The sequence below is a fragment of the Budorcas taxicolor genome, chromosome 2 (genome assembly GCF_023091745.1).
Source record: "Budorcas taxicolor isolate Tak-1 chromosome 2, Takin1.1, whole genome shotgun sequence".
Taxonomy (NCBI): domain Eukaryota; kingdom Metazoa; phylum Chordata; class Mammalia; order Artiodactyla; family Bovidae; genus Budorcas; species Budorcas taxicolor.
The window spans coordinates 135,214,570-135,242,150 of NC_068911.1; the positions used below are offsets into that span (position 1 = coordinate 135,214,570).

Below are 27,581 nucleotides of genomic sequence, written 5' to 3' on the forward strand. Positions count from 1 at the left end.
CCCATTTATTCAACATATTGGGTTAACTGTATCATACAAATGCACCATACAGGAATATCAAGTTTTTTTAAAAAACAACAGTGGGTATTTAAGAAGGTATTGTGACCTTAATTAAATCCTTAATTCTGAAGGCACTTCAGTAACTTTCAGTGCTTCAAAGTCATGATCATCACCACACAATCTGGGAAAAAATCTGTACCATGTATGAACAATAATTGCCAGTATGATGCAAAAAAACCTTATGTTTTAAGCATTTTCTTTTTTCTTTCTGTACAATTAAAAATAAAATAAACATGGGTACAGTTTTTACAAATATTTTGTTTATTTTAATGAAGCTGGTACAGACACTGTCCATTTAAAACCCATATCCCAGGCCAAAAAGTACAAATAAAGTCAAAAAGAGCAGTGTTCTGTTGTATACACTTCTGCATGAATAACTTTAACTGCTAATGAAAATTAGATCTTTTCTGGGATCTTCTGACAAGACTTTTCTTTCATCTTAAAATGCTTCTCTTCAGTGAAGCCATCTTTGGAGTTAGTCATTATTCTCTGTCATTTTGACTCCAACTGGATATTCCTCTTCTTTTGGTCCAGACCCTCAGATTTTAAAAGTAGCTTCAAGTTAAGGAAAGGTCATTTTTCCACAGTTCTGTTTTCCGAAAAACTTCCATCTCCCACTGAAAGTCATAGTCCAGGAGTGAAGCAATCACATGCTAGAACTTCAGGGCCAATTGGAAAGTCATTAAGAACACTTGCATTAGTTGATCTTATTTATCACAAGCCTGCAAATGCACAGTCCTGGAAAAGGCGGGCTCTCTATGCACACATGTAATTTTTAAAAAGGAGAGAGTGATATGAAGGGGGCTGAGGTTTGATCACCAAAAATCAGCACAATGAAAAGAAACAATAATGAATAATGGACACTAGAATTCAAATTACCAGATGTTTTAAAGAGATGGGGTGCCAGTTTTCAATTATGTTTTGAACACCACATTACAAAAGAACTATTTTTAAAAATAAAAAAGGATTAAGGGGAAAGAAAAAAAATAAAAAGAATATCTAAACCGTTGAATGACCCCCTGTTTGTTCCTGATAAACTTCAATCACATCTTCTTCCTCCATTCCCAGCTGTAAGAGGAAAGAAAAGTGTTAGTAGTAGAATAAAAAGTACTATTTTTTTAACTGGCTGCAATTACATGGCAACTGTGCAAAAAAGATACAAAAATAATCCATAGTTATCCTGTTCTGAAACTAACAATCTTGTTTCCTTTAATCCAAAGAACAGAGAGGTATATTCTTTTCTTCTGATACTATGTGGATATGAAATCATTCATGTTACTTTGCTGAGCCAACTTCACTTCCCAGTTTATTCACCATGTAAAACTTAAGTGTTTCTGAAAAGTACCTTAAAGGAGTTTTAAATCTAATGAAACATGTATAGAATAGTTTTTAAGTAATAGTTTGATGCCATATTTTCTAAAAATCATTTTACTTCCAGATGTAATTACTCGATACAATCTCTTTCTTCTCTTTCAAAAAACCTGACTTCAGTTGAAATATATGTAGGTTTTGGCTAGAAAAATACTGTCTAAGGGTTCATTTCTATTATTTTCTTTGATAGTGACCACTCTCAATGAAGAGTTACTATACATCTACTTTTGACACTTCAATTCTATAGGCTTGATTTTTCAGGCCAATTCTCAATTCTTATAGAAAAGGGGGGAAAAAAAAGACCCTTTAAAATGCCCTTTACAGAACATTAAGCAAAATATATGCAATTTTTTTTTTATATGCGTGAAGTATTCTGGAATGTTTTCTTAAAGACATTATTAATAATGGTTGCCTCTGAGAAATGGGAATGCAGAGATATCTAGAGTGTATTTCCCATTTTATATACTTTGGTAGTTTGGTTTTTTAATACTTTCATTTTTAACTACAAGTGTTCTTTATTTAAAAAATAAAAGTGTACAGAAGGGGGCTGGTGTTGCATAGAAACCCATAGACCCCTCAATGAGGCTTGTAAAGAACTGCAAATCTATTGATTCTGGTGTGCAGCCAGGTTAAAGAACACTGAAACAGGCAGACTGAAAACAAAACTCAGCATTGTTTCCAATGAACTACAGTGAATCACAAAAGCAAATGAAGAATAACAGGTTCAAAGGAAAGTTCAAGTAATCTCTAATGAGACAAGTTCTATATTTTATACAGGACAATTTTATGCAGAATACAAAATATGAAAATTAAAATATGCTAAGAAATCGAAAAATAAGTGAATTTAGAATTTTTTAAAGTGATTAATTGGTTCTGGTGTCACAGATATCTTGACTGTGATAAAACATATGAATGTTAAAATAGTTATTAATTAAAGGTGCTATTAAAATTTAATTTTAATTGCACACATAGCCTGGTAAACACTGCAAGGACTAGAATTCTAAATATTACAAGGAACCCTTGAATTGGGAAGGTAGCATATGTCCTTAAACTATGGTGAATATGAAGCCATCAGCTTTAAGTACATTGGCAGATAAGAGTAAATAAACAACAGTACAAAGAGGTCACTCCCTAAATACCTACTCTCTCCCACTGCCCCATTATTCTTCTAAAAAGATAAATCTTTTAATGATAGTAAGGGAGGTGTCACTAAAATGTATTAAATAACCTTCTGTGTTGCTGAGATTATGGCAAGCTTTTGTTGTTCAGTCACTAAGTCTGACTCTGCAACCCCGTGGACTGCAACATGCCAGGCCTCCCTATCCCTGTGCCTTAGCCAAGTTAAGACAGGGAAAATATAAAATGAGTTTGGAATATCTTGTGCCAGACAGTAAGGAAGTACTCAAGAAAGTAGATGGATACTAAACCAACAGGGGAAAATTTGATGAGAAAAAGGATAGTCATATAGTTTCAAAGCATGTGCCCACATATTACTCAATTACAACAGGAAAAATGGTTTAACTACACAGGGAAAAAAACAAAACAAAACAGTAACTGTTAAACCCAGTGATAAAGGACTTCAGATACTCCAGATATTACAGCCTGAGAAAGACACATCACCATTTACATAATAATCCAGCCAAACACACATGATCCAAATTTAGTCATGAGTTAACAGAACAGCCCAAATGAGAGTCTATCTGGAAAATAACTGGTTTGTACTCTTCAAAAATGTAAATGTCTGGCAGTGATGAGCCACTTGCCCTCTCTGAGAACAGAGTTCAGTAATGAGAATCTTTACTCTGGACTCAAGTTCTGAGCCAGACGAGGCACCCACCCACCTCCAGTTCAAAACAAAACACCATGCTGGTGTTGACGATGGCAGTTGAAGGCTGGGGAGTCGAGTCCTTAACCTGTGAGACTCAGATGGGCCTGTCAAAATGCTGGTGAGGGCAGAGGGAATGTTGAAGACACACAGCAGGTTGGGAGTTCATTCCATTCAGTGCCCAGCGCAGGAGGTACAGAGGTAAGAAGAGGATGTTGTGTGTAAGTGATCAGAAGCAGGGGTGAGGCTACTAGTTTGTTTTCTCCTAATGTTCAGATCGTTATCAGCTTTAATTTTCCCTGGGATGTTCCAGGATGAAAATGTGATGACTGAATCTTTCCTTGTTAATTTTCTTGTTTCTTTTGAACATGGAACTTTTTCCCCTCTCTTGATCATAATGCCCGCCTACTGAAATCAAGCAGGAAATTTTGATTTCCCAGGTATTTTCCACATCTTTGCTCTCTCCCACGAATATGACACGTTGTTGATGTTTATATTTTACTATATTTTTGTGTTTGTTTTCTGATCCAGTGGCTACATTGTAGTAGTTTTTTTCTCCCTTCTCTTCCCTGCTCTCTACCCCCCGCCATTGTTCTTTCTCCCCTATATATTCCTGAGTACCTTCTCCTGATCTGGTTTCTCTGGGATTCCTGTTCTGGGTCTAAACTACCTTTCCCAGTACAAATAACTTAGTGTTTTCCACATGTAAGTGTATTTTAGGTGAAATAAACTGATCTCCAGTCGAGGCGGGGTGGGGCGGGGGCGGGGGGGGGATGTAAATGTCATGAAGACAAAGACAGTCTGAAGAACTGTTCCAAGCTAAAGATAATTAAAGTGAAAATGAAAGTCACTCAGTCATGTCCGACTCTTTGCGACCCCATGGACGATAGCCCACCAGGCTCCTTCCTGTCCATGGGATTCTCCAGGCAAGAATACTGGAGTAGGTTGCCATTCCCTTCTCCAGAGGATCTTCCCAACCTAGAGATCGAACCCAGGTCTCCCACACTGCAGGCGGATTCTTTACCAGCTGAGTCACCATGTGTTCATACTGACCTGGATCCTACAATGAGGGAGAAAAAGGGAAAATTGGGACAAATGACAGAACAGTATTCTAACAGTATTAAGTGTCCTGAATTTTAACAACAGTACTTTGGTTATGTAAAAGAAAATACTTGTTCTCAAGAAATACATACTAAAATATTTAGTAAATGGCCATGGTGTATGCAACCTACTCCCAAATGGTTCAGACGATACACATACACACACATATGGCGGGGGTGGGGGGAAGGCGAATAATAAAGTACAGGTAGCAAAATGTTAAAAACTGGTAAATCTAGGTAGAAGAGAGTACAATGTTTTGCACTATTCTTGCCACTTTTCTATAATTTGAAAATCATCACAAAATTAAAACTTTTTAAAAAGATGAAGGGATGTCAAAAAGAACAGATGTGCCAACTTGAAGGGCTTCCCACTGGCTAATATCTAAAGAACATCACTCATACAAAGTATCTCCCCACAAATTACTTATTAATCACAAAATAACTTGGATAAATTGATACAATGCTACAGTGGATAAAATGATACAATGGATAAAATATCTGGCAGTTAGCATCTTAACTAAGTGCTCAAAATTAGTATTACCCATAGTAAGACATGGAAGTGAAGTGAAGTCGCTCAGTCGTGTCCGACTCTTTGCGACCCCATGGACAGTAGCCTACCTGGCTCCACCGTCCATGGGATTTTCCAAGCAAGAATCCTGGAGTGGGCTGCCATTTCCTTCTCCAAGGAGTAAGACATGGACATCATATAATTCCTGACACGATGCACTTGGATTTTCACAGCTTCACTCGGTGTTGCTCTTACCAAATGTTCAAACCTGAATCTAATCATGAGGAAACAACAGACAAACCCCAACCGAAGGACATTCTTTTTAATTAATTATTTTAATCGGAGGCTAATTACTTTACATGAAGGACAATCTAAAACACAGTTGGCCTGAATTTTTTTAAAATGTCAGTGTAATGAATCAGTCAGTCCTAAAGAAATCAACCCTGAATATTCATTGGAAGGACTGATGTTGAAGCTGAAGCTCCGACACTTCGGCCACCTGATGCGAATAGCTGTTCACTGGAAAAGACCCTGATTCTGGGACAGACTGAAGGCAGGAGAAGAAGGGGACCCCATAGTTGGATGGCATCATCAACCCAATGGACATGAGTTTGAGCAAACTCCAGGAGACGGTGACAGGCTGGGAAGACTGGGGTGCTGCAAGACTGTTGTGTGCACGGGGAAACAAAGAGTTGGACGCAACTTAGCGACTGAACAACAACAGTATAATGAAAAACGAAGGCTGAGGAACTGTTTCATATGAAAAGGAAGCTAAGAGGCATGATAACCAGTTAGAATGCATATCCTGATGAGATCCCAGGTTAAGTTAAAAAAAAAAAGGCAGGTGAGCTATAAAGGACCTTACTGAGACAAATTGCAAAATCAGATTATTTTGATTGTATATTCAATTACAGTATTGTATCAAGGTAAATCACCTAGATAATTTAACTGTGACTCTTAGGAGAACAATAACACTGAAATATTGAGGGGTAAAGAGCCATATCACCTGCAAATTAATATCAAATGGTCCACCAGTAGTGATAATCTGTACATACAGAGAGAATGATAAATCAAACACAGCACAACGTTAATAAATGAAGAATCTACAAAAAAGGTTATACAGGAGAATATTATACTAGTCTCATCATTCAATAAGTTTGAAATGTTTTCAAATAAAAAAGCTAATAATAACCATATATCGTTCCCACTATCAGAAATACCAGAAATGTTATTTTGTATGTGGAGGAGGGGAATCTGTATAATTGTAAATACACACACGCTCTTTTTCTCACATTTTATTACTTTCAGATATCTGGAGGTGGGAGTGAGAATAAGGGTAGAGAGGGTGAAATATATAAACAGGAAAATAAAACAATATATTCAATAAAACAAATGAAGGCATAGAAGCATTAAAAACCATAACCCAAAAGGACAAAGCCAAAAACATATATTAAGCTTCTATATTAAGTTCTCAAAATGGGCCAAAAGTCAAAATCGAACTCTAAAGATCACTATCACCATGAAAATGTACCTGAAATCTGCCAAATTTGAGAACCATCTGTCCATCCTTAAAAAGGCATAGTATGTGCCTTATAACAATTTAAGCACTCAGTCCCTACTTTTCACCTCTTTTTACTGGCATATTTGAAGGCACTAAAAGGGAAATTCAACCCAAAAGACTGTGTTTCTCTCTGACAAATAATATAGCACTTAACTCAGAGAATATTCAAGAAAAGGGCAGTTTAATGGTACCAGCAAACCACATCATTCAATGCAAAATTCAAAATATGTCTTGAATTCAGAGAAGAAATTATACTCACTTCTTTTGGAGTGTGATTATCAGCAATTCTCTGACCTTCAAAGAGAAACCTGAGTGAATTCATGGGAACTCCCTAAAAAGACAGAAAATGTACAAATACAAACCTTACAAGAGATAAACTTTGATGCACAAAAAGCAAACATGAGAGCTTCAACAGAATGTGTAGAACATAAAACTAGACAGCTAATTCTATTATTATTACCTTTAACTGAGTAAAAACTATTCGCTAGGTACTCCTGATACCAAATATTTTATATACAGAATCATAAATTTTTCATCACAGCAGCCCTAAAAGGTAATCATTATCACCTTATCTTCATTTACAGCTAGAAAATCCAAGGTATAGAGAGGACACACAAGCTCGTCAACAACTGAAGGCCAAATCTGTTCCCAACCCTGTGTATTCTTAACCACTATTCTATACAGTTTCCTCTCAAATCTATAAGCTAACATAAAAATAAAATCAGATATTGGATGAGCACCAGCTACCAACTGTACAAGCAAAATTAGTTATAAACAGACTAAATCATAGAAATTTGGCAAAGCACAGTAGCAAGGCAGATAAACTACAGAAAACCTGTGATGGTATTTATAGCACTGTAAGTATCACAAAAGGTATTAAAATATATGTTTCTAATCACTTATTCCACAAAAATGGCTAAAAGAGAACAGATGGCTCATTTAAAGAGAAGTAACTTCACTAACAAGTATAAATCAAGAATCATTTATTTAGTCCACAAGTATCAGAAAGTTCTGCTCAATAACTAATGTGTTAAGATTTCCGCCATGTTTAAGTACTATCCCAAAAACATCATAAAAAACTCAAACTATCTTCCCAATATGTACTACACTTATATATACAAGACCGTGCAAACTTACCCTGGAAGTGGTTTTAAACTTTTTCTTAGTTCCCTGACCAGGGATTGAACCTGGGCCCCAGCAGTTAAACTGCAAAGTCCTAAGCACTGAACCACCAGAAAATTCTCTACTTTTAAATTATTTCCAGGGTTATACTAATAAACATAACTGACAAGGAAAAAATATTCTTTGATTTTAAATATAGGATCTTTCAAAAAGTAAGTATCTTATATTGGAGTTATAAAAGTTTCTACAGAAACAAGTCTATAATATCAAAATGGAAAGATGATTCAGCTCTCTTGTTGGGTAAGAATTCCATACTTCAGATAAATTAAGTATCCCACTGCGTGTATATCAGCAAACATAAGAAAAAAAATTATCAAGCCTTTGTGAACTGAGTATAGAAACTTTTTCTAAAGACTATAAACTCTGAAGCATAAAAAATTATTCCAACTTGATGTTATATTATCTCCCCTGGCACCTTAGGGCTTCCCTGGTAAGCTCAGCTGGTAAAGAATTCACCTGCAATGCAGGAAACCTGGGTTTGATCCCTGGGTTGGGAAGATCCCCTGGAGGAAGGTATGGCAACCCACTCCAGTATTCCTGCCTGGAGAATTTCGTGGACAGAGGAGCCTGGTGGGCTAAAGTCCATGGGGTCACAAAGAGTCAGACACAACTGAGTGACTAGACACAGCACAGCAATTTCAATCCTGAATCAGTTTAGTTTTCACTTTTGCACTTTCTCCTCAATAATCAACTCTATTATCTACAGATGAGGTAAAAGACTACATATTTTCTTTGGAGTTATTGTGAAGAGTAAATGACAATGTATCTAAGTACCCATTAGCACAGGGCAGTTAATACATGTTCATTTCCAGTTTTAGTTCCCATTAATATTATTGCAAACGTGAGCTAGTTGAGCCCCAATTAATAAGACTTTACTGAGCTTAACAATTAACATCAAAAACAGAAACAGGAAATTCCCTGGCAGCTCAGTGGTGAGGACTGAACTTTTACTGCCAAGGGCATAGGTTCGATCCTTGGTCCAGGAATTAGGATCCCACAAGCCATGCAGCACAGCAAAAAAAAAAAAAAAAAATGTTTATTGGCTCACTTATCCTAACACTGGAGTGGGTAGCCAGTCCCTTCTCCAAGGGATTTTCCTGACTCTGCAGGGATAGAATTTAGGTCTCCTGCCTTAGAGGCAGATACTCTAATGTCTGAGCCACCCAGGAAGCCCACTGTTTTCCTTATCCCAACACCTAAATGATCTCTTTTTCTTCTTGCAAAGTCCTAAATACTAGACTACCAGAGAATTCCCAAAAGATTATTTTCTTTTGACAAGCTTTCTTAAAAGAAAAATTAATGATATATAAAGCACTGAATTTAATACTACAACATACAGACCTGTCTTTGACAGTATGATTCTTTGAGTTTCTTGAGATGTGTCGTCATTTTCACTTTGAAGTGAATCTCACTGCTATCCTAAGGAGATAAGAGGAAAAGGATTATCTCTCTTTGTGTAAGTTACTTGCTTTGCCTGAAACAAATTATTTAATTATACATATACTACATACAAAAACATACAACTTGTCACCTATATTTTCCCTCCGAAATATTCTTTTTAGCATTCCTAACAGGTTTTATTAAAATAATCATCCTCAAAGTTGCTTTATACTCATTTCAAAGCAAGTTTCAGTTCAGTTCAGTTGCTCAGTCGTGTCCGACTCTTTGCGACCCCATGAATCGCAGCACGCCAGGCCTCCCTGTCCATCACCAACTGCCAGAGTCTACCGAAACCCATGTCCATTGATTTGGTGATGCCATCCAACCATCTCATCCTCTGTCATCTCCTTCTCCTCCTGCCCTCAATCTTTCCCAGCATCAGGGTCTTTTCAAATGAGTCAGCTCTTCACATCAGGTGGCCAAAGTATTGGAGTTCCAGCTTCAGCATCAGTCTCTCCAATGAACACCCAGGACTGATCTCCTTTAGGATGGACTGGTTGGGTCTCCTTGCAGTTCAAGGGACTCTGAAGAGTCTTCTCCAACACAATAGTTCAAAAGCATCAATTCTTCGGTGCTCAGCTTTCTTTATAGTTCAACTCTCACATCCATACATGACTACTGGAAAAACCATAGCCTTGACTAGATGGACCTTTGTTGACAGAGTAATGTCTCTGCTTTTTAATATGCAGTTTAGGTTGGTCATAACTTTCCTTCCAAGGAGTAAGTGTCAAAACATAATCTATTTTAGGTATTAAAATCAGCAGTATAAGTAAAAGTATGTATGTCAAAAATGCATTCCTTCACAATTGCATACCTATTCTATTTTCAAAATAAAAACCTAAACTATCACAAATTCCCAAAGGCAACTCAGAATAAAAAGTGCCCCCTATAACTGAAGTGCCATTAAAGATGGTCAAAGCTATGAGAGATGTATACCGTAAAACAGCAGACTGAACAATTCTTCCGGCCGTAAAAAGTCACCATACAGAGTCTGGTTTCTCTTGCATGAGTAAAATGAATAATCTAAGTCACTCAAATTGAAATATGGGACCACAGATAATTTTCTTCTACCTAGACTGTCAAGTAAACTATCAGGCAACCATCAGAAAAAAATATTGGCACTTGCACACTGTAAAAATTTCAAAGCCAATTCTAATGATTACATAACACATTCACAGATATATATTAGCGGAAGTTGCATGTTTTGTTTATAATTATTAAAAAAAAAAAAAAAGGAATTCCCTGGCAGTCAGTCCAATGGTTAGGACTTGGTGCTTTCACTGCCAGGACTCGGTCTGATCCTGGTTGGGGAACTAAGATCCTGCATGCTGTGTGGTATAGCCAAATTTTCTTTAAAAATAATAATAAATAAATTCTTATCCTGTGGATAATTTCAGGAACAGACAAAATTTCTAGAGCAATATCTCACTCCATCAGCTAAAATCATTTCTAGATGAATTAAAGAGCTTAATTAATGTTTAATAATTAATTAAAATATTTTTTAAAAATTTAATTATCTTCTCTTCTTTGGGAAAGACTTTTTCCCTAATCTTGACATTAGTAAATCCTTACTTTAAAGCAAGATTTTAACTCATAAAACATTAAAAAAAAAAAAAAAGGAGACTGATAAAGCCAACTTAATAAAAACATAAACCACCTATAAGTAAGTTAAGAGACTCTGAAGAAAATATTCACAACATATATAGCAGGCAAGAAAAAATAAGTAAACATGAAGAATTCCTACAAATTAGTAGTTGTTAAAAAGGTAATCCATGGCATAGGAGAAACGTACACAAGCACAGCTGCTTTACTACACTCTGCTTTTTCTTACTTGGCTATGCCAGATCTGTTGTGGTGCACAGAATCTTCAGTTGCAGCACATGGATCCACAGTTCCCTGACCAAGAACCGAATCTGTGCCCGCTGCACTGGGAGCACTGAGTCTTAGCCATTGGACCACCAAGGAAGCCCCTGTGCTCTCTTTATTGAATTTTGCAGTTACAGCGTTTTTTACAAATTGAAAGTTTGTAACAAACTTGCATTCAGCAAGTCTACCCGCACCGTTTTTCCAATGGTGTTTGCTCATTTCAGGTCTGTGTGTCCCAGTTTGGTAATCGGTACTTTAGTAATTCTCTCAGTAATTCAAATCCTACCCCAACAGAAAAAGCTCACGGAAGGCTCAGATGATGGTTAGTAATTTTTGGCAATAAAGTATTTTTAAATTAATGTGTGTACATTGTTTTTTTTCCAGACATAACACTATTATACACTTAAACCACATTATAGTGTAAACATAACTTTCATATGCACTGGGAAACAAAAGATCCATGTGATTCACTTTATTGCAATGGTCTGGAACCAAATTCTCAATATTTCTGAAGTATGCCTATAAATCAACGGAATAAAATTGAGAGTCCAGAAATAAATTCATATATATCTACGGTCAACTGATTTTGATAAAGATGCCATGCAATTCAATGGGAAAAGAACAGAACTTTCAATTAGTGTTCTAGGAAAAACATAGCCATATGCAAAATAAGTTAGACTCTCCTTCAAACCCGTACTAAAAGCTTGCAAAAAGCACTCAAAATGATCAAAAACTTAATGTAAGAGTTAAAACCATAAAACTTTAAAAGAATCTATAGCTGTGAATTTTTGTGACCCTGACTGAGGTAATAGTTTCTTATATATGACACTAAAATCACAGCAAAAAGAGAAAAAAATAGGGATTTCCTTGGCGGTCCAGTGGTTAACAACCTGTCTGCCAATGCAGGAGACACAGGTTTGATCTCTGGTCTGGGGAGATTCTACATGCCAAGGAGCAACCAAGCCCGTGTGCCACAACTACTGAGCCTGTGCTCTAGAGTCCGGGAACTACTGAGCCCCAGTGCCCAGAGCCCATGCTCCACAACAAGAGAAGCTACTGCAATGAGAAGCCCACGCAGCAAACAGAGAGGTCCCCACTCACTGCAACGAGAGACAGCCTGTGCAAAGAACAAACACCCAGCACAGCCAAAAAGTTTTTAAAAAGATAAATTCAATTCATTTAAATCAAAAACTGTTTGTGCAAAGGACACAACCCAGAAAGTGAAAAGACAACCCAAAGATGGGAGAAAACATCTGCAAATCATCTAACTGATAAGAATCTAATAACCAAAATACATGTGAAAAGTTATTACAACTCAAAAATAAAGACAAATAATCCAATCTAAAAATGGACAAAAGATCTGAATAGACACATTTCTCCAAAGATGTGCAAATGGCCAATAAGAACAGGAAAAGATATCCATCATTAACCATCAGGAAAATACAAATCCAAAACACAATGAGATACCACTTCACACTCACTAGGATGACTGCTGCTGCTGCTGCTAAGTCGCTTCAGTCATGTCTGACTCTGTGTGACCCCATAGATGGAAGCCCACCAGGCTCCCCCATCCCTGGGATTCTCCAGGCAAGAACACTGGAGTGGGTTGCCATTTCCTGCTCCAATGCATGAAAGTGAAAAGTGAAAATGTAGTCAGTCGCTCAGTCGTGTCCAACTCTTCGAGACCCCATGGACTGCAGCCTACCAGGCTCCTCTGTCCATGGGATTTTCCAGGCAAGAGTACTGGAGTGGGGTGCCATTGCCTTCTCTGCACTAGGATGACTATATATATTTAAAAAACAACAACAACAACAAATACTGGGTAAAATGTAAAATAACAAACCTTCATTTACTGTCGGTGAGAATAATGTATAAAATGGTGCAGCCACTGCTAAAAGCTGTTTGAAGGCTCCTCAAAATGTTAAACAAAGTTACTACTATATTAAACCCAATAACTGCACTCCTACATTCTCCATAGAGAATTGAAAACATATCCACACAAAAATTATAATGAATATTCAAAGCAATATTATCACACTGGCCCAAAACTGAAAGATTGGTATAATAATACCCCATGTTTCAGAGAATGTGGGAAAATGGTACTCTCACACTTCCATGGTGAGAGTGTACTAGTTCTTCTGTCCCTTAAAAAAAACAACTATGACGATTCATTCCTCCACTAATTTCCAGCTAACCTTTATTATCTATTAGCATCTCACACGGAGAAGGAAATAGCAACCCACTCCAGTGTTCTTGCCTGGAGAATCCCACGGATGGGGGAGCCTGGTGGGCTACCGTCTATGGGATCACACAGAGTCGGACACGACTGAAGCGGCTTAGCAGCAGCAGCAGCATCTCAAAAAGGGTCAATAAGATAAAGATCAGAGTCTGGAGAAATAAGGTGCCAACAGAGAGAAAGGGATCAGGAAAAGGCCTGAGAGGCCTTTTTGTGTAAGGCCTCTAGCGTTATCACTTAATAGTAGTCACTGTATTTGCCACTGAAGCATGCTAAACAAGAAAAAGTTCTACTAGAAGAAATTAAAGTGATAAGTTGCCTAGTGGAGCAATTTAAAAATACAATATCACCCTCTCCTACCTCTACCAGATGCACATACAGTAAACGAAACTCCACTTTTCAATAACTTGCCTTAGTTGAATCATTTTTTCTGTTTCAGAAATCATTCACACATTCCAGAGTCAAAGGAGAAAAATAATGAAACTCACCTGTCCAATGACTTTGAGTTTAATATATTCTCCTTCCTTCTTATCCCCCAAGTCCTCGGTTGAAGGTTTTGCTTCCTGAAAGTACATATAAATATAAAAGTTTCCATTGCTATTTTAATTACTCATTCATTACTTTGACTTAGGGTACAAAATTTGCAACTAAAAATACAGCAAGCATTTATTTTCTCTGCCAGTCAATCAAGCAAAAAAGGTTCTAAGTCAATTACTCTCTCAAACAGTTCACTGAAAATCAAGAAAGAAGTCTCTTTTATTATAATCCTACAGTAAAGGTTCTAAAACTTCACGGTGCTTCAGAATCATTGGAAGGACTTGTTAAAAAGGTGGCTGGGTCTCACACCCAGCTTTTTATTCAGGAGGTCTCGGGTAGGGCTGTAATATGCACTTCTGACTAATTACCAGGCAATACTAATGTTTCTGGGCAAAGGAACAACCTGGAAGCCATTATCTTACAGTCAACTACTATCAGTCAGAGGAAGCTCATCCTCCAGGAATCCTTGACCAAACATTTTGAATCCAAGATTATTTTCTTACAACCTAGTGGGAGAAGTTAAATACTCCAATTACAAAACTGAACTAAGAAATATAAATTAATCACATTAACACAAGCAAAGGTCTTTTTAGGAAGGAGAATCAAACAGCAAAGTATTGGCTTAATGTACTTGAGTCAAAACAAATCATTTTATATCAGTTATTATTTTAGACTATCTGAAGCAGTATATGCAATTTCAAAAGATTAGGCTTGGGTGAAAAAAAAAAATTAGGAGAATTAAACTGGAACAAGAAAAAAGCCCAAGCAGGGTAAGTACTAACAGCAAAGAGCAAACAAAACTGGAAGACAGAAGGAAAGAGTATAACCCTCTCACAAATTATACCATAAGAAAATGAAGTTAGAATAAACTAGTTGAAACAACTCTGCCATGAAGTATTAAGAAAGGTAAGCCATTTTTAGTAAAAGGGTAGCTTGGTAAATTTCACTCAATGGTGTGATGAAAGTAGCTCTCCCATGCACTTTACCTTAGTTTGGCAACCATATTATTCACTTATTTAAATATATACTTCTTTATTATTCACAGTAATTTCAAGCTGTTAATCTACTCTTGGTAAGAACCGTTGCTGTTCAGCCACTAAGTCATGTCTGACTCTTTGAAAACCCATGGACTGTGGCCCTCTGGGTTCCTCTTCCTGTGGGATTTTCCAGACAAGAATACTGGGGTGGGTTGCCATTTCCTTCTCCAGATCTTCCTCGTCCAGGGATCGAACCCGAGTCTCCTGCATTGGCAGGTGGATTCTTTACCACTAAGCCCCAGGGAAGCCTTTTGGTAAGAATACAACCAGCTTACTTAAGAATATAGAATAAGAATCTTGTATACTTAATAACATACAATCAGAATATTGTGTATTCTTAACAATTTAATATACAATACTTCTGTAATTCAGAAGTAACAGGGACTTTACCTGTTTATTTCATGCCAGTAACTGAAAACTAACAAACTCTTTAACATTCAAAATTTAACAAAATATATTAAACTAGAAGTAGCTTTCAAATTTAAGATACAGGCTAGAGTCCAGGGAAATGCTTAGATAACAGAACTGACTTCACTAGTATGAATTCTTGCCTGTTTATCATTCTGCACTACTTTCAACATTTGCTGACTACTGCATTTTATGGCAGCTGGCAAAATTAACCTTCTTAAATGAGACAGTATTTCACCTGAAAACTAGAAGACTGTCTTCAAACAGTCCCACAACCACATTTCTCTGAATTTATATTCAAAGTAAACAATTCCTTCTTCCTTTAAGTACTGAGAGAGGACAAGGACAATTTATTCCATGCAGTGAAAGGCAATAAAGAGCAAAGAAGCCCTGCTGCTGCTGCTGCTGCTGCTAAGTCGCTTCAGTCATGTCCAACTCTGCAACCCCATAGACGGCAGCCCACCAGGCTCCCCCATCACTGGGATTCTCCAGGCAAGAACACTGGAGCGGGTTGCCATTTCCTTCTCCAATGCATGAAAGTGAAAAGTGAAAGTGAAGTCACTCAGTCATGTCCAACTCTTAGCGACCCCAAGGACTGCAGCCTACCAGGCTCCTCCGTCCATGGGATTTTCCAGGCAAGTGCTGGAGTGGGGTGAAAGAAACCCTGAGTCCTCTTTAACTGAGAGAAGGTGTGTTAAGCTTTATCTGAGTTTGCACAAGGAAGAAAACATCCCCCTCCAAGAGGATCAGCAATACATCAGCACAATGGGACTGACTGTGCTCCAGTGTTTCCTAGACAGAGGATATTCAGAACAAAAGAGTTCTTCCCTCTTCTCCAATCCATCCTCCACATTGCTTCAAAACTCTTTCCAAAGCATAGCTTCTCGGACTGTATGTTTGTTTGCGTGCGCTCAGTCGTGTCCAACTCTTTATGACCCCTTGGATTGTATGTAGTCCGCCAGGCTCCTCTATCCGTGGGATTCTCCAGGCAAGAATACTGGAGTAGGTTGCCATTCCCTTCTCCAGGGGATCTTCCTGACCCAGGAATTGAACCCGCGTCTCTTGTGTCTCCTATATTGTCAGGCAGGTTCTTTACCATTAGCGCCACCTGGGAAGCTCCCCTCTGACTATATAACTACCCCTATCAGGAAGCATTAATAGCTCCCAGCACTTTAAGGCCTAGAAACAAAGTCCACAACACGGCATTCAGTTCCGCCAGTACCAACCTTAACTCCCATTTTTCCCTCACCACTTTCTTTACAACCCAAGGATTTTGTTAGATTGGATTTGTGCTGTTCCCTGAACATGTCTATAAACTTCCTTCCATCTTCAGCCCTCTACTGTCCTCGTTTCCTTTACCTGTAATACACATCCTCCCTTTACCATAACCTCTCCTGAAATCATCTCACAGAGGTCCATCATCTGAAGTCCAGTATGTAAACAACTCTTCTGGGAACCACATCACCCCTCAACTTTCCAACTGAGATTAATATTTTCCTTTAATGCTCCTATTGACAGTGTATTCATATCCTTTAAAAGGCATTTATTCTCAATTTAAAAACATTCTCCCTTTACTGTCACCTCAAGTTGTCCTCATATTTTTCTTCAGATTTCTTGTAAGTTCAGTTCAGTCGCTCAGTCGTATCCGACTCTTTGCGACCCCATGAACCGCAGCACATCAGGCCTCCCTGTCCATCACCAACTCCCAGAGTCCACCCAAAGCCATGTCCATTGAGTCGGTGATGCCATCCAACCATCTCATCCTCTGTCATCCCCTTCTCCTCCTGCCCTCAATCTTTCCCAGCATCAGGGTCTTTTCGAAGGAGTCAGCCCTTCTCATCAGGTGGCCAAAGTACTGGAGTTTCAGCTTTAGCATCAGTCCCTCCAATGAACACCCAGGACTGATCTCCTTTAGGATGGACTGGTTGGATCTCCTTGCAGTCCAAGGGACTCTCAAGAGTCTTCTCCAACACCATAGTTCAAAAGCATCAATTCTTTGGCGCTCAGCTTTCTTTATAGTTCAACTCTCACATCCATACATGACTACTGGAAAAACCATAGCCTTGACTAGATGGACCTTTGTTGGCAAAGTAATGTCTCTGCTTTTTAATGTGCTGTCTAGGTTGGTCATAACTTTCCTTCCAAGGAGCAAGCATCTTTTAATTTCATGGCTGCAATCACCACCCGCAGTGACTTTGGAGCCCAGAAAAATAAACTCAGCTACTGTTTCCACTGTTTTCCCATTGGCATTTGCTATTTCCACTTTTACTCTGAACTCACTGCCATCAGGTTTATATAGTACCCCACCATTCCACTTGACACTTCTTTCACCAAGGTTACCAGTTCAACTTCTTACTGCTAAACCCAAAGGACAATCTAAAGTCTTATCTTTAAACAATAGACACTGATGACTCCTTCAAACTCTCTACCTTTGGCCTCTAAGATTCTATGTCCCCTCATCTTGACCACTTCTTTAAATGCTGGTGCACCTCTGGGCCCTAAGTCTTTAAGCTTCTTTTTTTCGTCTTCCTGGGTGACCTACAATTCCAACTCTCTCTCAGATACTAACCATTCTCAAAAACCTGACCACTTTCCTGAGTTTCACTCAATTTACCCAAGATCTTGAACATTTATCTCCACTCTGGATGTCTCCATGGGTAGCTCAACTTAAGTGTCCAAAACTGAGTGCATTACTTCTAGCTCCTCTTCCTGAAAACCAAAACCCAAAAAAGACTACAACTCCTCCTGGATTCCCAATTACAATAAATGTTTAACACACACTCAACTGCACAGAACGAAATTTAGTAGTCATCTTTGGCTATCTTCCTCTCCTAAATCTCACACTTAATAATTCACCATTCTGACAACTATATCTCTTAGTGACTCTCATTCTCTATCCCATTGCCTTATTTCGGGCAGTCACTGTTGCTCATTAGCAATACCAAAATGGCATAACAGATGCCCCAAGTTTAGCTCCCTCAATTTAATTCTTCCCAACTACAACCAGAGCCATTTCTCTAAAACGCAATCTGATCTGCCCAGAATCTTCAGGATTAAGTTCAAACTCCTTAGCTGACACATACTGGTCCTCCATGTGCTGGTCCCTGCCTAGCAATCAAGCCTTATTCTCCTACCTCTCTTGCTAATAATATTCTTTGCTCCAGCCAAACTGAACTATCTACAGCTCCTTAAACATGGCACTCTCTACCTTATCTCCACTATCCCTGTACTTATTACTCACCTCTGCTTGGTATGCCCGTTCTTACCCTATCCCCCTTTTAAGACCACTCAAGCATCACTTGCCACAAAATCATTTCCCTGATCACCCTCTTAAATGTTCTCATACTGCTTACTTTAATTTTATTATAACCACATGTCTGCTTATCTGTGTTTCCCACAAGACTGAGTTCCTTACTGACACGTCTTATTCTTTGTATTTCTGGTCAAGTACAGTGTCTAGTATTTTAAAGATACTCAATATGCTTGTTAAATTAACATTTTCTGTGACAGTTTTGTATGTCTTGACTTTCCTACAAGTTTACAAGGAGGAGGTCCACATTTTTCATCTTTATACTCTCTATACTGACAGATACCAGGCAATTATTTAATGTTGGCTGAATTAAGTTGATAGCACTATCATCTGTATCATCCACAAAATCTTACTAATGTTTCATACTTCTACCGTACACAGCAGTCAATACAAACAAAATCCTTTCAGCATTTTATATTCACAGTTGGGAAGAAGAGGTAATTCACTTCAATTTCACAAGAACATGTGAACACTAAAATTTGAAATTTCCAACAATACTGCCACTTTCCTTAGTCACTCCATTTTGGCAATCTCTTCCCAACTCTGAAGCACAGGAGCAATGCCATCTGTACCCACTGTTTAATAGCCTCACGCTTGCCCGATGCAGTCATCTAACTTTTCATGTGTTTTTTTCCCTTCAACAAACTAGTCTGGAAAATGAGAAGATCTTGTACAGAAAAAGGCCAAAGTTTGTCTCTAGCTATCTCAGTGTCTTTCGTATGCCTTCTTTCCTTCTTCTTTCCTTCTCTCCTCTGTTTAAATAAAAAAGAAGCTGCCAATACAGAATGGTATGGCACACGAGTCACAAAACACTAAAAGCATTCAGCACTGGACCCAGAACAGTAGGTCATCAGAGAAAAGATAATCCCAGAGAGCCTGGCTGATTAGCTGGGAAGGTTACATAGTCCCAGAGCAGAAGAAACTAATAATGTAAAGAAAAGTAAAGGAATGTACAAGATCAAAGGCAAGAACTGGAAACCTCTAAATTTTCAGGTCTGTGTCATCTAGAGATTGAATCATGGTAACTAGAATGGTAGAAAAGAATTTATCAGACACCAGGCACTATCAACTCTTCTTACCAAGATATAAATGTAACAGCCTAGAAATAGAAGATGGCTGGATCTGAAAAGAAGAACAAGACAGGAAAGGACACAAAACCCAACAATCCTCATTTACAAATGCACAGAATTCAAGAAAATAATTTTATTGTGCCATTTCAAAGTCAAAAGAACAAAAATTTTGCTAAGAATCTCTATGACAATCTGTATGTTGACAATTCAATCACAGGGAAAGAGCACCACACTTAACTACTCCCAGCCTGAAACTGACCCTTCCAGTTAGTTGTACAAGGATTGTTCATTCTTCTGAAAGAGGGGGGATTCTGGGGAAAACCAAAAATAAAGACTGCATTTACTCTTATTTGATGACATTAGCAAATCTGTTCAACTTTAAAGGTGCAACAACAGTATTCTGTTTATGTTAAAAGAAAAAAAGTCACATACTGAGTGACTTCCCTGGCAGTCCAGTGGTTAAGAATCCAAGCTCCCAATGCAGGGGGCTCAGGTTTGATCACTGGACCAGAAACTAAAATCTCACATGGCATGGCCAAAAAAATAAAGTAAATCTCTGTTAGAGATATATATTGAAATATCTGTGGATGAAATAATACAATGTCTGGGACTAGTTTCAAAATGATATTATGAAGTGGTGTGGGGTCATGTAGATGAAATAAGATATGGGTATAATTATATATACACTAAATTTGTCCATAATAAATCACTTAAATGCCTTCAAAGTTTCCAAAATTTCTGTAACTGTAGTTCTTACTATATGTCCATTTATTTCATTTTATTTCCTAATAAAGAAAGCTCAACAAAGGATTAAACTGGATGATTCTAACAATTATATCCATTGTTAAACGATATAAAAACCCAAATTACAATACTTCAGTAGATTTACCACAATTCTAAAAGCACACACTCATATAGTTTCAGTTCATGCTACCTATGTGCAAACTTAAGGAGACACTACTAGACATTTGGAATAAAACTGACCAGACTTAGCTCTATAACTTGGAGGTTTATGTCAGCCTGTCGAGACACTGGGACTTGTGTAAATTTACATTCAACCCTACAATTGCAGTTTAACACCAGACAAACACAGACAACTTCTGAAGAACTGAAAATTATAACTGAAAATCCCACTGGTTGTATAAGCCCTACTCTCTGCAGCCATACTTTGGACCTATGCAAAGCCTAGAGCAAACTGGGTCCACTGTATCCAGAAGTATAGCATGCAAATGTAGACAGGTATGGCAGACATTGTTAATTACCTATCCAATATCCATGTCCCCCTTCTTCCTAAATTTGCCAGCGGCGGGGTGGGTGGAGGGAATTCTAAGCTTCTCTCATGGCCATGTGATGAGGTGCTGGCCATGGAGATATAAAGTGACATACTTTTTCCTGGTATATACTTTTTGACATACTTTTTCCCTTTTCTCCATTCCTTTCTCCTGCCTGGAATAAAGAAACAAAGTAATCTCGCCCAAAAGGAGACTATCTTTTCAGCGAAGACATCTGCTAAGGAGACAGGAGTAAGAAGGCATAGTGGAACTGTCTTACCATCCCTGAACTACTTATGTCTGGACTTGTTTCATTAGAAAAACAAACTGCATACTTGTTTAACCTACTATATATCAGATTTTCTGTTATTTAGTCCAGAAGCAATCCAAACTGACATAGAAGGTGGTCTAAATAGGAAGCATTTGGCTTATGTTAAAAAACAGCTTCTAGAAAACCACCCCTGTGTGTATCGAATTGCAGAAGAGATAAGTAAATTGTGGTATATAGTCACACAATGGAATGCAACATAGTAATGAGATTTAACAACAAACTACACACAATAATACAGACAAATTTCCAAACAATGCTGAGCAAAAGAAGCCATACACAGAAGCACTTAGGGGAGGAAATGGCAACTCACTCCATTATTCTTGCCTGTGAAATCTCATAGATAGAGAAGCCTGGTGGGCCACAGTCCATAGGGTCACAAACAGTTGGACATGACAGAGAAACACACGCACACAGTCAGGACAGTCATTCTTAATCTGGGTGCTGGCTGCATGGATGTGATCAGTTTGTGAAAATTTAGCAAACTGCACATTTATGCACATTTTTTCATATATGCATTAATCTTCAGTAAAACCTTTCAAAATATCTGGCCTTAGCTATTGAGCACAGTGGGTCTAGCAAACAGAACTCCACCCTAGCTTCCTTCGGGTCTTTTTCTTCAGATTCTCACTAGCTCAGTAAAGGCAATCAAATACAAAAAGAATGGTCAAAATATAAAAGTACAACAAATACAACACATCTTTAAATAAACTTAAATCATGTTCCAGGAATTTCAAAATAATTTAAACTGTAAGACTAAGTATTCAATAATAGGATCTGTGCAACTTTACCCACATGACTTCTCTAGAGTATCAGAGAAATAATTACCAAAAAGAAAAAAACACAATTTCAATAAATTCCAAAATGAGATACCAAACATAACGCTGAGAAAATTATCCGTGGGGAATTCCCTGGTGGTCCAGTGGTTAGGACCTGACGTTTCCACTATCCTGGGCCGGGGCTCAATCCCCTACTGCCTTACTCAGGGAACTAAGATCCTGCAAACCACGTGGGATTATTATTATCCATAACAATCCCAATGTCCTGGAAGAAGCAAATGATTGAACTTTAGAGGTAAAGTTACTAGTTCTATTGCTAATAGAAGTAAAGACCAAGAAGGTAAGCAAACATCATAAAAGGAAAACTACTGCATGACAATCAATCCTTCATCAATAACAAAACATAACGGGAATTAAAAGAGGAGGAGGAAAATACCTGCTGGTTCACATTTTTGAGACAACCTTCCAGTTCTGGGGCTTAGAATGGTGCCTGGAACATATTGACATTCAATAAATACTTGTTAAATGAATGACTCTTACCACTCATTCCTTTAAAAACTTTTACTAAGTATTCAGTCACTGCTGGAACTTCAGGAAAAAAGGGTGAGTAAAGCCTGATTTCTGACCCTGGAAAGCAAACAGTGTAATGGAGAAAGGTACTTAAATAATTGTAACACTATATATAAAAGCTATAATATATAATATTATTCTAATTGGTATGGGGGGAGGCTAATGAGTATCAAGAGATATTTGACAACTGCTTTAGTTTTGAAATCTGAACTACTCCACTAACACTCATAAATACTCTAATCATAATAATCATACTCAGTTTTAAAAATACTATTAAATAATATTTACACTTTATTTGAAATGTTTTATTATAATCAATATGTTTGCAACATCTACTAGCAGCACTTCATGTATCTGTCAGACAGAAACAGAATATAACATTCCTCTCCTGGGGCAGGGAATACTTAGTATCAGGTCAGTTCAGTCGCTCAGTCCAGTCCAATTCTTTGCGACCCCATGAACTGCAGCACACCAGGCTTCCCTGTCCATCACCAACTCCCAGAGTTCACTCAAACTCACGTCCATCAAGTCGGTGATGCATACGTATCAGTAACTAAATGCTCAAATCATAGCATCAGTGTAACATATTTATTCTACGAGGTAAGTAGTACACATAATTATGAAATTCAATACACACCTAGTTTATCATATTCTTCTGCCATCTCAGGCTAACAGGGAGATCAGCAAACACCAAAAACAGGGAGATATAAATAATGCTGCAGGGAATAATGCTATCCTAACAAAAGAAATACAACTAGTGTGGTAGATTAAAGATAACTGCAAATTCTTTGTTACTCTTCCCATTAAGAAATGGAATCTAGATGTCTTTTCCTTGGTGACTATAGTTAATAATACTGTATCGTATATTTGAAAGTTGCTGAGAATAGCTTTTAACACAAGAAAAATTTGTAACTGTGTGTGTTGATGGATGTTAACTAGACTTATCCTGGGGATCATATCACAATATACACAAATCGTTACATTGTATAACCTGAAACTAATATGTCAATTATATCTCCACTGAAATAAATAAATGCCTTTCCCTTGAATTTGAGTTGAACTTAGTGATTTGCCTGACAAACAATGCAAAAGTGACTTCCAAAGTTAGGTTCTAGGAGGCTTGGGGTTTCTACCCAAGGTTCTCTGAACACTGTCTTGTGAGCCCTGAGCTGCCGTAAGTCTGAATATCCTGGGTTCCCTGTGCTGAAGAGAATACATGACAAGACCACTCAGAGAGGCCTTGAGACTATATGAAGAACCCATCCATTACAGCCCACAGTCATGGCAGTAATCCCAGCAGAGGCCCCACACGTCAAGAAGCAGTGATGAGCCCAAACATTTATGAGCAAAACAAGACTGTAGTTTTAAGCCATTACATTTTGAAGTAGTTTGTTAGGTACCAACAGATAGCCAAAATTACAAAAGGTTTCCAAATCCTTGACTAAAGATAAAAGGAGCTCAATCAATCAGTATCTGTCTCCCTCTCCACCCCTCCTTTCTCTGAGGTTGGGATGGAGAGAGTAAATCTGCTACAACACATTCAGTTAGCATTTGAATCAAACCAGTCATTCAATTATTACAAATTAACAGACCTAAACTGAAGAGCTGAAGTCCATGCTGTCTTTCAGGATTTGAGTATGGAAAAGAAACACTATAAATGTGAATACAGAGAAGAAAGAAGGAAAAATATTTGTACAAATTATCCTTACCAGTTTGACACTGGCATCTGGGTCTATATATTGTGCTCAGTTTTGCTGCAAGGTGAAATCAGGCTAAAAGTAAGCACATCATCGGATCTCTATTATTGGTTAAAGGCTAGGCCTTAACCTTTTTGAGTGATCAGGTACCCCTAATGAAACCTATGGATCCTTTCTCCCTAAACAAATACACATGCAAAAAAACCACAGATTGCCATAAAATTTCAGTGGATTTTCAGCCCTGAGGATTCATGATCCTCAAGTTCAGAATCTGTATTAGAGGATTATTCAAAAATGGTCCACTGGACAATGCTAGCATTGTTAGAATTATGAGAAATTATTTCACTCAAATTCCAAAAATAATCATTTTCCATTAATCAGTGCAGAACCCAGCAACTGAAGTCTTGCATGACTTTAACATCCACCTATTTTAACTTGAAATTATTGCTCAATTCCAGTATCTTCAGCACAGACAAAAAACTCTGGGAGAGGTGCCTCAGAATATACGTCATTCTAAAACCACTTGGTTGATATTAAGACTGTCTTCTGGGGACTGTGGTCCAGTCTCATGATACTGGTATGGTGCAGGAGTAACTCGGGATTCTCACGCATAAGCTTCATCAGGGTAAGAGTTCTGCTTCTTATCTCTTTAAATCCTTAGCACTACAACACTAAAATTGTAATGGCTCCTGATTATTAATAATGATATTGGTTGATCAGCATAGAGCAACAGTTCTTAAACTTTATAGTCTCAGGATTCCTCTTAAAAATAATTTAGAACTCCATAAAGCTTTTGTTAGGTTGGTTGTATCTATTGAAGTTTATCTGAAATATGTTTTATAAACATATAATTCATTTTAGGATAATAAATCACACTGCTACTTATGAAAAGTATTTTAATAGTAACAATATGAAACACCTGTAAGGATATGATGATACCCTCATTAAATGGTACTGTGTATATAAAATACAATTTCTTAAAAGTAGCAATAAAGCATCAATCTTAAAAAAACATTTTTTTAAAACAAAATTAATAAGAAAAGTTGTACTGTTTTGCATTTTTTGCAAATCTCTTCAATGTCTGGCTTAATAGAAAGCAACTGGATTTTCACATCTGCCTCTATGTTTCAATCTGTTGTGATATCCCAGGTCATGTCAATCTTTAGACAACCCCATGAAAGAATGAGAGTGAAAAAGACAATGTCCCAGCATTATTGTGAAAATAGTTTGGGCCACCTGTTAGTGTCCTAGGTCCTTTATTTCTTCAAGTTTCTCTTAAATAGCTGGAATTGAAACTGGAGCAATAAATTCTACAATTCATTTTATAATTCCTTCTGTACACTGCTCTTTCCTCAGACTACATAGTAAATCTCAACATACTTCCTAGCCACTTCTGAGCATCAAAATAAAAGGCTGATGAAATAAAGCATTTACACCTTTCTTTCCTCCCTGGAAATCAAGTAAACAACTACCTAGGGAGATAGTTATAACTCCGTTCCCATTTCAATTGGGAGTTAATCTAGACTGTTAGAAGATCCACTCAAAACTAATCTAGATTATGATTTAACCTTATAAATGTACATTTTGTGCAACAGTACAAACCCACAAAAGCCTCACTTTCTCTCACCAAGTGGCACAAAACTGAACTGGGTTGAAAGCCAAGGGAATAGTGTGTTAAATTTAAAAGTTCAAGTACATTGTGGAGTTGAATGAGAAACAGTTTTCTAAATAACTATCACTAAACAAGCAAAAGGTTCAATAATACTTTAAAAAGTCAAAGTCATCTAAGCAAACAAAACAAAGGCCAGACAAAAACCCTATTAAAAAAAAAAACCTATAAAGTAAAAACTAGCTATAAACATTTTGTTGTTGTTTAGTCACTTAGTCGTGTAGGACTTTACAACCCCATGGACTGTAGCCCTCCAGGCTCCTCTGTCCATGGGATTTCTCCCGCAAGAAAACTGGAGTGGGTTGCCATTTCCTCCTTCAGGGCATCTTCCCGAGCCAGGGCTCGAACCCGCATCTCCTGCACTGGCAGGCTGATTCTTTACTCTGAGCCAACAACGAAGCCCATCAGCCACAAACAAGGTTAACTAGAAATGTATGAGGAAGAAAAACTCACCACGGAAAATCGAACACTCCTGATTGAATGCAAATCCCAAGTAAATTCCTGCTAATAACACTGAGATGGAGCACTCTGCTATAACACGAAGCTTTCTGCAAATGTTCTGCAACTGCTTCACCGCACACGAAGTTTTCCTATCCTTTTCCTCAAAGGTTATCAGTTATCTTCAGGTTAACTCCCAGATGAAATGCTTTCTGTAGCTCTAGCAGTTTCGTTCTACTTAGTTTCTTGGTTATTCTGAGCGCTCTCTTCCAACTGGAGAGCTACTGAACCAATCCCGAGTGAGAAATGGGAAAGTACAAGGAAAGAGGCGACAGCTCTGCACCCCCACACGGAGAAACACTCAGAGCAGAGCAGCGGCGGCCTAGCTGCAATCCAAATGGAAAGGGGAGCTTTCGAGGCTCTCAGCAACACGAGACAATGTCTCCCTCCCTCCGTCCCCACGTCCCACTTCGCGACTATCTAAAGACCAAGAATCAAGGAGTGGAGTCCACCCGCTTTTCAGGGCCACAGAGCCTCCGGGGCAGGGATTCTCTCCCGTTACATAACTGGGGCCTAGGGCCCTGCTTCTGCAGTGAGTCCTCCGGAGAGGCAGGCGGGCGGGATCCTCAGGGACCCTCTTGGGAAAGTGGAAGCTGGGCTCTGCACCTGGTCCGCCTCGGAGAAAAGACAGGGACGACTGGAGGGAGGCCGCGACCAGAGGCGCTGGGGCACAGGGGGTGATGAGCCAGCCCGGAGAGGGGCAGGGTGGCTCCTAGAGGCCCGCGGCAGGCCCAGGCGTCTCCTGCCCTAGTCTACTCCCCTCCCTCTTCAAGCCCAGTCCCCACCGGCCGCCCCCTCCCCCATTCCGCGCTCCCCTCCCCCGCGCCTCCATCCCCGGCCCCAGCCGATCAGCAGGCGGACCTGCAGAGTAAGGCCTCGGCCACCGCCATCGGTTGGCTCCCAGCCCGGTACCTGGTCAGACATGGTGACGGTGGTTTCCCCCGGGGTCTCCGCACACCAGGGGCCTCGGGTAGGTAGAACCTCGCTCCGGGGTTTACAAATCCGTCTCTCTACCCGACAGCACAACACCGCGGCTGGAGGGACTTCCGCTACGCCTTGCGTCACTTCCGCTACGCGCAGTGAGGACAGAGAGGGGAAAGAGGAAAGGCGACGCGGGAAAACTAGTGGGGGGCGGCGAGGGGCGGCGGATGTCGGGGGCGCTCCCCGAGGAGGGCTCACCGCAGGCTGGAGGACTGAGAGCGGGCTTTAGTTGCGGTCGCACAGATGAATTAATGACCGCAGCTCCGAGATAGGCCTT

General features: G+C 38.7%; 1 protein-coding gene and 1 non-coding gene across 3 annotated transcripts; one reads left to right on the forward strand and one right to left on the reverse strand.

Annotated features, from left to right (window-relative positions):
* Nucleotides 1-6: 6 nt before the first annotated feature.
* On the reverse strand, nucleotides 7-27,366 carry SUMO1 (small ubiquitin like modifier 1). Of its 2 annotated transcripts, none has more exons than XM_052660409.1 (5): nucleotides 27,236-27,366; nucleotides 13,638-13,712; nucleotides 8,949-9,026; nucleotides 6,685-6,756; nucleotides 7-1,128 (listed from the first exon to the last, which is right to left on the reverse strand). In XM_052660409.1, exons 1-5 carry the CDS (start codon nucleotides 27,245-27,247, stop codon nucleotides 1,060-1,062), a joined length of 306 nt encoding a protein of 101 aa, XP_052516369.1. In that variant the 5' UTR covers nucleotides 27,248-27,366; the 3' UTR covers nucleotides 7-1,059. The 2 variants fall into 2 exon arrangements, with proteins under 2 accessions (XP_052516369.1, XP_052516361.1); XM_052660401.1 differs by having other exon boundaries at nucleotides 27,185-27,365.
* Nucleotides 3,172-3,256, forward strand: LOC128044045 (small nucleolar RNA SNORD103/SNORD85). Its single transcript, XR_008199025.1, has one exon. It is a non-coding gene; the product is annotated as a small nucleolar RNA SNORD103/SNORD85 (small nucleolar RNA).
* Nucleotides 27,367-27,581: the final 215 nt, after the last annotated feature.

Excerpts from the sequence above, each read along its gene's own strand:
- SUMO1 (XM_052660401.1), bottom strand. The coding sequence starts at position 27,247 with ATGTCTGACCAGGTACCGGGCTGGGAGCCAACCGATGGCGGTGGCCGA. Across the intron at positions 6,757-8,948 it reads AATCATACTGTCAAAGACAG|GGAGTTCCCATGAATTCACT; the intron begins GTCTGTATGTTG and ends CTGTCTTTTTAG. Across the intron at positions 1,129-6,684 it reads ATAATCACACTCCAAAAGAA|CTGGGAATGGAGGAAGAAGA; the intron begins GTGAGTATAATT and ends TTCCTCTTACAG.